At 38.3% G+C, this 14,225-nt stretch overlaps 1 protein-coding gene across 1 annotated transcript in view; it reads right to left on the bottom strand.

Annotated features, from left to right (window-relative positions):
- Positions 1–14,225, bottom strand: part of PAPOLA (poly(A) polymerase alpha) — a 50,522-nt gene that overhangs the window by 17,633 nt on the left and 18,664 nt on the right. The window contains exons 6-14 of the mRNA XM_066628737.1: positions 13,757–13,810; positions 13,398–13,509; positions 12,088–12,177; positions 11,851–11,989; positions 10,342–10,414; positions 8,717–8,837; positions 7,761–7,845; positions 4,033–4,086; positions 1,728–1,847 (exon numbers count right to left, since the gene is read on the bottom strand). Coding sequence (XP_066484834.1) covers positions 1,728–1,847; positions 4,033–4,086; positions 7,761–7,845; positions 8,717–8,837; positions 10,342–10,414; positions 11,851–11,989; positions 12,088–12,177; positions 13,398–13,509; positions 13,757–13,810 — 848 coding nt within the window. The remainder of the gene's footprint in view (positions 1–1,727; positions 1,848–4,032; positions 4,087–7,760; positions 7,846–8,716; positions 8,838–10,341; positions 10,415–11,850; positions 11,990–12,087; positions 12,178–13,397; positions 13,510–13,756; positions 13,811–14,225) is intronic.

Genomic DNA, 14,225 nt, shown 5'->3' with positions numbered 1-14,225 from the left:
AACTGGATCATTCATTTTCAAATTCAGCAGTGCAGGAGTGTCATAAGAAGAAGAGCCCCACTGGACCAGGCAAAGGGCCCATCTAGTCCAGCTTCCTGTATCTCACAGTGGCCCACCAAATGCCCCAGGGAGCACACAAAACAACAGACACAACCTGCGTCCTGGTGCCGTCCCCTGCTTCTGGTAATCAGAGGCAGCCTACCTCTACCTTGCACATACCTACCATGACTTGTAACCCGTAATGAACTTTTCCTCCAGAAATTTGTCCAATCCCCTCTTAAAGGCATCCAGGCAAGATGCCATCACTACACCCTGTGGCAAGGAGTTCCACAAGCTAACTACACACTGGGTAAAGAAATATTTTCTTCTGTCCTAACTCTCCCAACACTCAAGTTCGTGGATGTCCCCTGGTTCTGGTGTTATGTGAGAGGGAAAAGAGTCTCTCTCTATCCACGGCGTCCATCCCCTGCATGATTTTGTACGTCTCAATCATGTCCCCCCTCAGGAGCCTCTTTTTTAGACTGAAGAGGTCCAAATGTCGTAGCCTTTCCTTATAGGAAAGGTGCCCCGGCCCAGTAATCATTTTGGTTGCTCTCTTTTGAATCTTTTCCATCTCCACTATATCCTTTTTGATATGGGGCGACCAGAACTGGACACAATACTCCAGGTGTGGCCTTACCATCCATTTGTACAACCGTATTACAATATTAGCTGTCTTATTCTCAATGCCTTCCCTAATGACCCCAAGCATGGAATTAGCCCTTTTCACTGCTGCTACACATTGGTTCGACACTTTCATTGACTTTTCCACCACCACCCCAAGATCTCTCTCCTGATCTGTCACAGACAGCTAACAACCCATTAGCCTATATGTAAAGTTTTGATACTTTACTCCAATGTGCATAATTTTGCACTTACATTGAAACACATCTACCATTTTGCTGCCCAGTCTCCCAGTTTGGAGAGATTCTTCTGGAGCTTTGCACAATCTCTTCTGGTCTTCACCACTCAGAAAAGTTTGGTGTCATCTGCAAACGTGGCCACCTCACTGCTCACCCCTGTCTCTAGGTCATTTATGAACAGGTTGAAAAGTACAGGTCCCAGGACAGATCCTTGGGGCACTCCACTTTCCACCTCTCTCCATTGTGAAAACTGCCCATTGACACCAACTCTCTGCTTCCTGGACCTCAACCAGTCCCTAATCCAGGAGAGGATCTGCCCTCTAATTCCCTGACTGTGGAGTTTCCTCAGCAGCCTTTGGTGAGGGACTGTGTCAAACACCTTCTGAAAGTCCAGATATATAATATCCACAGGTTCTCCCACATCCACATGCCTGTTGAAACTTTCCAAAGAACTCTAAAAGCTTCGTGAGGCAAGACTTACCCTTACAGAAGCCATGTTGATTCTCCCTCAGCAAGGCTTGTTTATGTTTTAAGATTTTATCTTAAATGTCGAATACGTATACAACCACTCCATGAGTCACAGTGCCTATTACTTTATCAGTCTTCCAACAAATTTTTAATCATCTGTATGGAAGTCAGTTCAGATGGGGGATGATTTAACTTTTCAAAATTATGTCTTCAATGCTTTACCAGGTTTCTTTTTTGTCTTTATCTTCTGACTTCACTTTCAATGAGAGGAAAAATGTGTTCCCCTCCCACCTCTGCTTTGATTAACGCTTCTACCAACAGTCCCATTATCAGCAAGAAGTTGTAAGAATGCCTTACTTGTCAGGATTTTCCTTGGGTGCCGGGAATGACTGAGGATTTACATGTGCCAGTGTAATGAATTCATTCTTCTCCAAACTTCCAACCAAAATGCGGATTTTTGATTCCACTAAGCCAACCCTGAATAAAAAAATAAATTTTGTGAAGTCAATCAGAAAATACCAATATCCTACTCAAGAAAAAGCTGTTCCAATTCAACCAGAGTTAGAAACATACAAAAAAGGACATATATATGTGTGTGTGTGTGTATACACAAAGGGTGCAGCATAATATTTAAATCATTCTAAGTAAATTGACTAAAGTCACAGAAATAGTATGTGTATGAGTAATTCAATGAAAAAATGCAACCAAACTACTCAGACAAGTAGACAAGGATTTACTTGAAAGATTCTGTCAAACACTAGTTTTGCCTAAATAAGCAGTTGGAACAAACACATCACATATGAATACATTTCAGCTTCCATTTTGGTTAACCATTTCAGGTTCTACTTTGTTCAGCAAAACTGTTATGATCTACATACATGTCAAGGTGGTAACAGGTTTGGAGAATGCTAAGGTTGGAGGAATTCTAAACAGAACACCAAACAATTAAAGAGATACACAGACTAAGTGTCACCCTCAAGATTGAGACATGTGATGTCTGGGTCTTTAGTTTATATATCCACAAATTCTCTCTTACTTCCTCTCCTTGAGAATTTAATGGTTTCTCCATAACAAATATGTCCAAGTGAGAGCATCTATGGCCATCAGATTGTAATGTTTGGCTGTTCAAATGTCTCTGTTATGGCTGACATGATTTCAGAAACATGTGCAAAGGTCTGTTTGACAATATACTGAAAGTGGCATCCAGAGAACTTGAATTCAGTAACACATACTATACTGATGGGCCTACAGCTAATGTTCTGGTTTGTAAAAATCATGCTTTACCGGTTGTACTTCTGAAGGTCAAGTTTCCCTAGGGTAGTGTTTCTCAAACTGTGGGTCGGGACCCACTAGGTGGGTCGCAAGCCAATTTCAGGTGGGTCCCCATACATTTCAATATTTTATTTTTTAATATATTAGGCTTCATGCTATCATGGTATGTGACTGCATTTGGGGAAATGTGACAGATCTGTACTTTTAACAGGCTACGATGTATTAACAATGACAGTCACTGGGACTTACTCCTGGGTAAGTATGGGTAGGTTTGCAGCCTAGGATTGTCAAAAATTTTCCTGCTTGATGATGTCACTTCCGGTCATGACATCACTTCTGGTGAGACCTGACAGATTCCCATTCTAAAAAGTGGGTTTGAGAACCACTGCCCTAGGGTAACTGCATTGTGATGCAGCAACTAGACTCACAGTGATGCAATCAAAGATTTGTGATATGTAGATTAATGTAGCTAGTAAACTCTGCAGATAAGAGACTGTAAAGCTAAGATTATCTGCATATTGCAGCTGGGTTCCTGAGGGAGTGGCTTGGTTACTAATAATTCACCAGGTGGTTTTAGAGTTGAAATTCAAACCAGGAAAGTTCCACTTTGTAGCTCAGGCTCTTACTCACTACATTATGCTTTCTGAGCTGCTATCACAGTGAATATCAACTCAATATAAGAACGCATCCCAAGACCCAGAAAGTAATCTTCTGAAAAGAGCAGACACAACCAGAGGACTACCTGGGAAGTCAATTCTTCAAGCTGCTAACACAAAAGTCATCTTTAACTGTTAAAGTGCAACTTTAAGAGATGAACGCTGTCCGTTCTTCATTTGGTTTCTCAATACAAGTTACATCTGAACATCTGTGGATTTGACTGTATCCACAGGTCCCCCGACCCATGTTCAGCCTGGAACATGCCTGACCTATAGAGGGCATTCTGAGCGCCAGGGAAGCTGTGCACTGTCTCCATAGCTGTCAGAATGATTTCAAAGGCCTCAAAGAAGCCTTAGAATATCCCTTTTGGTTTCTAGTGAAAACCAAAGTGACATTTAAAAGGCTTTAAGGCTTTCAAAGTCATTCTGAGGGCCACAGAGGCTGCGTGTAGCCTCCCCAGACTTCCAAATGCCCTCTGGACGCAGCTGGAGCTCTGCTCCACTCACGTTCAGAGGGCTATAGGAGCCAAGATACGCAGATGTCATTATTTGCAGGGAGTCCAGGAACAGATCCCGAGGCACCACCTGTATGTTTCAATTAGAATTAATAGTATATTTGTGGGTTTAAATCTAGAGTATGGGCAATTTATTTTTATCTCAAAACATACAGTTGCTTACATCCAAAAGAAATCTTAATGTATTTTTTTTTAAACAATAAGCTCTCAGGTACTCACCATTCTAGTCGCTGTTTTTCTGTTGGTGCACTTGCTAGAAGTACAATATAATGCCTTTAAAGAAAAACACAATATGATATACTAACTGTATTTTTAAAATACAGTTCATTGTATATTTTCTATCTCTCACTAAATTTGAATATATTAATGTTCATGGAGGCCTTGCACATATCCATTTTAATAAAAACAGCAAATCAAGATTTGCCAAGAAATGCTCACATCGACAGGATACCTCTAACGAAATAATGCAACTGCAATCATGGAGACAGACCCTCTACCTGTCTTTCAGAGAGCCCAGGACCAGAAAATTGCTGAATTATGGCTCAAATTCCAATATAATATATATTATATCTTATATAATATTATATATCTATTATAGCTAATTTATTAATTAATAAATAAATAATAAATATCAGCCCACAGATGTAGTATATTCTTCTTATTTAGCACTTCACTAGATTTAATAAGAAATATGGCCAAGAGAGCTTGAAGAATGCAGCTCAGTAGATTTCTTATTTTATATTGTGGACAAGCCTTGCAAGATGGTGGCTGGGAGATAAAACACAGGAGAAACATGGGCAGAGCTCACCTCCCAAATTGTAGCAGCATTTGCACAGGATTATAATAGATTGTTCACACAGTTTTTTGTGATTTCTGTCCTTCCATATCAGTATGATAAACTGGTCTTGTTGATGCAACTTACATTGTATTGAACATCAGTCACTGTATCCTGAATACAGTCACTGTATCCTGTATCCTAAGCATAAGACACCTTGCAAATTTACTTCAGGGACAAGGTTTATATTCAAGACCTTTCCATGATACTTGTACTGAGGAGACGTCACTTTGGGCCATTTCAATCAAGGTTGGGGCTAACCAGTAGGTTATTACAGAATATGGTAATATGAGACGGTATGACTGGGTATAGCGGACATGACATTATTTGGCTCTAACTTTATATACCAGCATCTCTTAAATAGGCTTATTAAGATACTTCTTAAGTTGCTTGATAGTCCTGTAGCTATCCACATTACAGTTTTCTTAGTCTGCAGTTCTACACACACTTATCTGGGATTCTCAAACTCAGGTCAGGTTGATCTCTGAGTAGACATGCACAGGACTGTACTGTTGGAACTGTCAGTATCCTTTAATAAAAGCACTCCAAGGCCCTGTGAGAGCAGATACAGTGCACTTTGTACAATATGCAAATACACTTTGTGCAAGGTGTGTGTACATCTAGCTAGATGGAACTAGCTTGCACAACACCACAATGAGCAAATGGACTTTGGATCTTAGCCAAAATATTTTTGTAAAGCAAGGCAGATTTGGCATTGGCCTGGTTCAGAACACAATCTGGCCTTCAGGTTGGGAAACCAGTTCCCCATGCTTCCAAATGCACATATGTAACTGCAACATGTTCTGAAGTAAAAACAGAAACATTCACTCTCCTCCTGCACAGAAGGTGAAGCACATAGTCAACTGGACATTACTGCATTTCAGCACAATTATCAAGTGAAGCAGTTTATTCATTTGTGGAGACAGGATTTCAAGCTTTTACAGTTTAACCACAAACATTTATTCAAGCATCTCCGGGACCATAATTCACAACAAGCATTAGAATAGTCTATCGTTAATACAATTGATTTATACACAAAGCTTTCTGGACAAGATGGCTTGACCACATTTACAGAAGCCCTAGTTATTTTTTAATATAATTTTAAAGTCAATTGTGAAATGAAAAAAACTCCTGCTTTTCAAAGTTAGAATTGTTCTTCAGACAGTTTTGGGAAAGCTGATCAAGTGCTACTGGTTATATACAAGACATTTGGATATGACAGACTGACGCCCTCTAGAACAGGGGTGTCAAACTTGTTTCATACGGAGGGCTGAATAGCATTCATGATGCCTGCTGAGATCCGGAAGTGATGTCACTAGGCAGGAATTGATGTCATTAAACTGGTCATAAAAAAAATAAGCACTTTTTTCTTACTTAGGAACTCATTAGCTGCAAACAAAAGAGAAAATACACAAATCTTGTTCATATTTCAAGATATGGGAGAGCCCAATTTTCACATGGGCTGCCCTTTCAGAGTAACACCACAGTACTGCTCAGTAGATGAGAGCCTGAGAGCTGGATAAAAAGCTTCTGTGGGTCGCATCCAGCCCCTGGGCCTTATGTTACATAAGAACATAAGAACAGCCCCACTGGATCAGGCCATAGGCCCATCTAGTCCAGCTTCCTGTATCTCACAGCGGCCCACCAAATGTTTGTCACCTAGAATGTAGTCACCTATTGAGTATTAAAATCAAGGACTTTCTAGAGTTGTGCGTGGCATGTATTTACTCCTTGATACAAGTGTTGGTGCTACCTTGTGACATTTTGTCCTGCTGACATTTGTTGGCTTTATAACTCAATGCTTAGGCATAGAGATAAAAATATTTTCTTCTCCTCTGACCTAAGCTCATATGCAGCTCATTAACTTCCATGTCCACTCACTAATCCTACTGATTTGGCAGTTAGTTCTTTCCAATTTCTCATCTCTAAACATATTGAAGGGCTACTTAGTGTTAATCTGGCTTTCACAAATTTGTTTCAAGTGATGCATGCACACTAATCTCTCATGTATCAGTTGCGAGACAAAAGTTTTAGCAGTGATAGCGCAACTGGAGAAATATTTACATGAAATCAGTACAGAGCTTCTTTCATATGATCTTAAGATTGCTGCCTTAAGGAAATTAAGATATACTGTATAATATGTACAAGACCACAAGCAGACCAACTGAAAATTCCTTCTATGCTTTGGGCAAAATAGAGGTATTCATGTACTAAAGTATTCAATATCAAAGATAATAAAAATGTTGAATTAATATTGTTTAAACAACTTATTGCAACTAAATATTTTAAACATCTCAAAAAACATTATACATGGCAGCAAAATGAGAAATCTCTGATAGATGTGGTGCTGATGTTATTTGTAACTACTGGAGATATCAAAATAAAGGTTTTGGAAAAAAGTTTTACAGCACAATCCTAGGCATTTTACTCAAAAGAAAGTTCCAATGAGCCCAGGGAGAATTTATAGGGCAAAATGACACGTTAACAGAATCTTTGCCATTCCTGAAGTTACCAAAAAGATTTCAAAGCCACCAAATCGTATTCTAACACAAAATGAATCTAATTTCTGTTTGGATATTTGCCTTGATTGCGCAATAGTTAAAGGAAACAAAACACAGACACATTATGATTACCATCAGTCTTCTTTTAATGGGGGAAAACTGTACTGATCTTTTATGTATATTATACATAAAGACTCAAATACAGAAAATATTTATGTCTCAGCTAGGGGTGGCCCTTTAGCCAGCTTTAACTAAGGGTAAGTATGATACTCTTCCGATAATATATGATGCCACAACTTTTGGCAAAAAAGAGGTACATGTAACAAGCTTTTCCATTATAACAATATTTGAACTACCAACTAAAATGTTTAAGTCCCAATAACTCATTTAGGAGAAATACAATGTATGCTTTAGAAGGGCAACTCATCTCCTACATAGCTGAAGTGTCCCACCACTCTTTGGTAAAACTTACTCAGTATGGTGGTGGATACAAAACTGTTATTTGACTGTTCACTAGAACTAGTTGAATTAGCTGATTTGAGTTTAAAGCGTGAAAACTTTTAAGATTAAAATATACTTATAAAACATCTTTCATGCTGTAATATACATACTTGTACTTCTGAAAGAAGTTTGGAGCTTCAAAAAGTTTGGACCACTCTGCCTTACTCAGCAAAATTTCATCTGTGATAGCAAGACCTGAATTATAAAAACACGTTTCAGCCTTTTCAAAACATTTCTTTCCAACCCAACATATTACCAAATACACAAGGTAATTTCACAGTAACAGTTCTCCACAGTTCATAAAAATATCTAGTTAACTAAACAAATATTACAACTACCCAAATGAATGCCTGTTTTAAGCGGGGGGGGGCAGGGGTAAGGACAGTTTACTCATGGTGTAAGCTTGTTAGTGATGCAATAACAAACCAAAGACTTTATCTAGTCGGCTTCCTTGAACATATAAAGCTGGTCAATGCATTTGTACATCTAGCCCAAGATCATCTCTTGTAACTTGCAGCAGCTCCTCAAATTTTGGATACAAGAATCTTTCCCTGCCCTGCCATACAACTGGATCTTTTAACTGGCTAAAAATTTTCAACATGAAGAGCACATTCCCAACTCACAGAACTATAGGTTGTATATAACTAGGTGTTTCAACGTTGTATACATTGTGGCTAATAGATGCTATGATGCTGAAGATACAATATCATCTATTGAGATACAAAAGCTGGCAGGAGTATAATTTTCCAATGAGGACTTCACTGGTGAGCTTTAAGAATTACGCAATTTACAACATACAAAATTCCTGTATTTGAAACCCTCACAGCTGTCAGCAAGGAGTATACTGAGCCAGAATACTCTGGTAAGTCAAAGCTGGATAAGCCACCACACTCAAGGTTTGCTGCTTTTAATTAACTGTCTTCCTTGGACAACAAATTTAGGAAAACCATATAATTCACAGTGTTTTATCAAGAGAGTGTTTGGATCTAAATTATTTACCTATGGCACACATATCTAGGGCAGATCATTTTCATTCTTTTAAGAGCAGATGTTCAGAACTACTTACCTTGCTTAAATTCTTCAACCATGACCATACGTGTAGAAACGGACACATTGTAGGTAGAGTTCTGCTGGGGGTATGCTGGTGTAATTATAGGCATAAGATGGTACCTATCACTGGGATTTACCTATACATAACAACAGCCAATCAGTTTTCTTCAATCACATTCAATATAAAAAATTTGGATCTGCCCACTGAAAATACCCTAGCAGCATATGAAATTTTATATTGATAAGATTTCATACTTGTGTAAACAGTTCAAATCATGAAATATTTGTTTAAACAGCCCTAGTGGCAAGGTCTTACGAGGTAACCTATACAGGTAACTTATTTCAAATTAACCAAGAGCACCAGAGTGAGCTTCCTCTGCTTTTATAAATACCCAATTATCTGTTTTCCAAAAACTGTACTGAAAGCAAGCCTGCCTGTGATCATGCAACTGCAGCAATACCTCACAAATATATTTAGAGGAACTTCTGAGACATTATCAGGAAAATTGTAATTGGGAACCCCTTTGAAATATGTGGCGCGATTTATTCCCCGTAACATAATTGCCAAGAAAAGGCCAATTCAAAAAAAAGACTAAGCACCCAACAGGATCAAATGTGTTAAACATATCCTTTATTTAAAACAGTATGTTTGATGAAGGAAGGGAGAAAAGGAAAAAGTGCAGATGCATATCAATACTATTGAAGTAGCAGTTTTTAAGGCTGAAACCCTGTATTTGCCTTACACGGTTTTGTTTAGCTACTAGTGTACAAAGGGCTTATATTACATATTGTTCAAATGCCAAAGGGTAACAAGGCAAAAGGAAGGGTAAAACAATCATAACAATTTGATGTGGGCTTTTATTAAACTATTTACTGAAAACAGAAACTGTACAGTCTTCACATACACCAGCTTTGCTTGTGTCGGCCAACAGGCTTCGATTATTCCAAGTATTCTGCAGTCACCAGTCATACCCAGCTGGGTTTCAACAAGCCCAGAATTCGACTGAGATAGCCAGACGTAATAGGGAGAAAAGTACCCTATTTTTTTAAATATACCTCCTGTGTAAGTCTTGCATGATCCCAGTTAACTGTCCAGGAATAAACAATCCTATAGCACTGGTCAAGCTTGAGGATGTGGACCTAAATTAGTGCTGGATGGGAGATCACTGAGAATACCATGAAAATCACTCTACACTTTCTAAAGGAGGAGTTGCATACAAGTATGACGACCTTATTCATCAACCATGGCAAAAGGCTGCTATCCTTTGTTTGTATAAGCAACTGCCTATAACAGGCAAGTGTGACCTAAGTGAAAAGTATAGCATTGACCCAACTTCCAGTTGCACTACATATCACCAACACTTAAAGGTCTTAAAGCAATCACTTTGTGACAGAACTGGTAAAACCTACATCAAAGCTGAAGCATCATCACATTTTAAGACTGGTCATTTCAGGAGTTTGACAAGCTAAATATCTGTAAAGCGCTTCCAATATAAACCTGGATAAAATTAAGTCACATTTTAAATAAGGCTAGAACTGCCATAATAGTAATCAGTATCTGGAACAAAGATTCTCTGGGGCATAATCCATTTGTTTTACTGTAAAGTGTGAACTTATAGGGGGAAAAAATAATACACTAACCCTTGGGTCCCATACAGGCAAATTAAGATTGCATTCTTCTGGCTGTTTCAATAGCACTGGATTTGGCCATTCCCTGTTTAGAGAGATTGTAGCACTGAGTAAGAAAAGCACTTATAACAAGCAAGCAAGCAAGCTTTAATGTGAGCCTTCATTTTACACCAGATGCAGCATCAGATGATCCTTCTCAAACAGGAAAACTAACTATCCTACTTCAGTTTTCTCCAGTCAAACCAGTTTTCATATCAAAATCAGCAAAAGTTAAGTTTTGCTTTGTTTTTAAAATCACAGTAAGGTACTTGAATCATATCCTCAGTGAGGGATTTTTTTTTAGGGCTATTGTTCTGGTACCACCACTTACAGATGATTTTTTTTTTTTTTTAATTGGCAACCCAACCAATCATGCAAGCTCAGGGTGGGCAAGAGTTGCCACCAGCAATGAATGTTTTGGTAAGGATATTCTATAGTATTTGGCAAATCCATATGGTATGGAGTTCTCTCTTTGAGAACATCTGTACTCAGAAGCTGGTGTAATGTGTAAACTGGCCCCGAGGTTCCTAAGAAAATTTTAGTTACCTAATTATAATACTTCCAACCCTCTGGCTACAAGTTTTTTCCTGCTTAGAAGCTTGTTTTAATGCAAATTCTAAATACCACCTCAAGATACGCTTCACATATTACTCCATCCAGAACTACTTGGTGCAAATTTATCAGATATTTACAGAGCTCTCGAATAAATCTATGGTGCACGTGTGTACTTTAAAGCTAGTTCTCTAGTCAATATAGCCCCAAAGGGTAGAATTCCACTTTTCCTAGATAAATCAAAACCAGAAAGACACACTTGCCTAGAGAAAACTCAAGACAATGGCCTATAAAGTAGATCTGAATGTAAAAAGAACACATCAAGGTGTTGTTGTCAGTCAAATTCAGCAAATTAATATTGCAAACAATAAATCTTCAAAAGCTTCTGGATTTGGATTCAGAGGATGGAGAAAGGCAGCCATTGTGTTTTGTACAATTAATTCTACATTTTAAATTTAAACTCATCTCTGTACAAGAGGGTGTGCTGAAATTCACTACTTGTGGTGCTCTGTGGTGTGCTAATCATGCATAGGTAGGGCAACTGATGCAGCCTCCCCACCCCACCCCATTACAAAAAGCCACCCAGCCAAGGTTTGTATGCTGTAACTTCTGTGGCTCTCTGCCCAATTGAGTACTATGAAAGTGAATGCAGCAGGAAGTCAAGAAATGCTACAGCTCCAGGAAGCCTTAGTGATCATAATCCACATTTTTATAATGCTCACAATATAATTGGACACTTTGTACTGATGGCTATGAAATAAGGCTTGACAGTTGCCCATCCCAGTCATAGTGTCTTGCAATTCCTCAAGAGGAGTTTCTACTCTAAGTGCCCCTCTTAACCTGACACCATCTGAAGGAATGCCATACAAACAACACTAAAATTCAGGGTCTATAATAAATTTTATTTTAGTGTAATCTAAAGAGACATACCATTTAGAAAATACCAAGAAAAATTTATGTACAAGAGTTGATGCTATTGCATTTGGATAAAGCTGGCAAGTTCTTGCTACGAGCATAGCCCAGGAAACTCCACCAAGGAAACCTAGTATATTGGAATAGATGTTGTGCCCTGTTATAGAAGGGGGGAAAAGCAACAACTTTAGTCATATTCATTTAGCAGGGAAAAAAAATCTTTAAATAAATCTGTTTTGCAACTATTCAACTTACGTTTGGCCCATAGTTTGATAGCTCTCAGAGTTAACCTGAAATTGTCAATGTTTGGTACTAAATGGAGTATTTCGTCGGTTACCCTGCAACCTAGAATGCAAGAAACAAAAGATTTTAACATTTCTTTCTAAAAGTTTCTCTCAATTAAGTTCAAATGGTTCAAAAACTGTTAAAATCAGCAAGCAGCATCCAATTTTGAGAACTAATTGCAGGATTTCCTAATACAATTCAAGATCCTTCCCCAAACACCAAAATTCCAGTTTGATATCATGACTCGTTCACAAAGTATGGTTAGAACAAGATAGTATTTGCCAGATTTATATGAAACAAAATGTAGTTTCAAACTAGGATTGGAAACTGCATTTTCTTTCCTTGTGCACAAAGGCAAGAAGGAAGCACACAAGACAGTCTCACAAAAGTCAACATTAAAACACGAACTAATCATGGTTCATTCAGCAAGATGTATGAATTCAGCCTATATGAAAGCAAGAATTGCACATTCTTCCATGTGATTGCATGTTTGTCTCAAATCATATTAAGGGATGCAAATATAACCTCTGCTAACTGGGCAAAGAAGCCCGTTTAAGTGGCAGCTCAATTACTTGCAATATGAAAAAATAATCAAGAGAGACAAAGTAACCACTCAACAGTTATTTTTAAATCAGAGTGCACTAAGTGCCTATCATGATATTCTAGAACAGTGGTTCTCAACCTTCAGGCCTATAGACCACTGATGCGAAAACTGGAATAGTCATGGACCACACGTAACCAACCACCACCCTGCACATACAATTAAATGTGTAATACTTAAAGATTTATTAGATTTATCATCAGAGGTAACATTATGGATTGCCGTTTTGGTTGCCGGTTGTAGGCAGTCCATTGGAAAGAGGCTCACTCAGTGAGACACTGGAAGTTATCAAAGGTGATTTTTTTTCCCCTGTGATCTCATAGACCACTTCTCAGGATCTTGTGGACCACTGATGGGTTGGGAACAGGTGTTCCAGAATGTATTTGACTTCAATTCTAAGTTAGTTATCTGTGAGCCAGATGGTGTTTCCACTTGCACATAGATTAGGACTTTTTTTGGGTGGTGCAGCCCCCTACACCATGTGCTGTTCAGTTCCATGGATTTCTCCGGATTTGGGGAGGGGGGTTTCAGGGAAAAGGGAGAAGTAGGAAAGCTCCATTCCATGAGCAGAACTCTGTTCTTGGAAGTTAAGGTTCAAATCATAGTATACAAAAAGTTTGTTTAAAGTTTCAAAAAGTCCTTGAATGCAATAATACAATTCAAATTATTATATATGTACCATTAAGACTTCGTATGCATCTAATGTCTAAATTTTTAAGTAGACTATCATCTCGAAGGTCTAGGTCTTCAGGAATAGTCTGCAACGCTAGTCGGGCAAACAAGATATCAATCTGAAACAAAAAAGAAAGAATAATGCAAGTAAGTTCTCTCACTTCATCAAGTTATCTAAGTCATTAGGCTACATATACCAAATGGAAACACTTGTTCACAAATTAGACTTTAACATGAAGACCTCATATGTTCCAAGGTAAATTGCCAGAAAATGCAAGCTAAACTTCTGAGACCAGGTACTACATCTCTAAGTTGTAAAATAGGCAAAAGCATGCAATGATAGGAAAGAAGTCTAATTATTCTTACCTCTATTCCATCAAAACAGAGTTTGATAACAGGAACAAATGCTTCTTCAACAGCCTAAAAAGATAAAAGTAGAAGGGAATATGAAATATCTACTTACAAACCTCAACTAGCAACAAACCATTACAAGAAAAACTGAATTTCAGAATAGAAAGATACCAAAGGCTTGCCACTGTGCCTTTCTAAAACTAGCAATACCTCTAATTTCAAACGACTTGTTTTATGTATTAATATACAATTTTTTCAAAGCAGTTTACCCAGCAAAAATGAATCATTCTGAAGGGCACACAATCCTTTAAAAAAAGGACATAAGAGAAATTAGCAAACAGCCATGGGGGGGGGGGGGTTAGGAATATGCTTTGCTGGGATTATCAGGTGCTCTTTGCCTGCTAAATAACAAAACCACTACTTTAAAAGGTGTCTCATTAACCAGGTAGTGGGATCAGTTCTCAGTATTCTGACATACAGTATC

Source organism: Tiliqua scincoides, chromosome 1 (assembly GCF_035046505.1).
Source record: "Tiliqua scincoides isolate rTilSci1 chromosome 1, rTilSci1.hap2, whole genome shotgun sequence".
Classification (NCBI taxonomy): Eukaryota; Metazoa; Chordata; class Lepidosauria; order Squamata; family Scincidae; genus Tiliqua; species Tiliqua scincoides.
The sequence above is the reverse complement of the archived record's forward strand: the minus strand, read 5'-3'. Positions and strand labels throughout refer to the sequence as shown.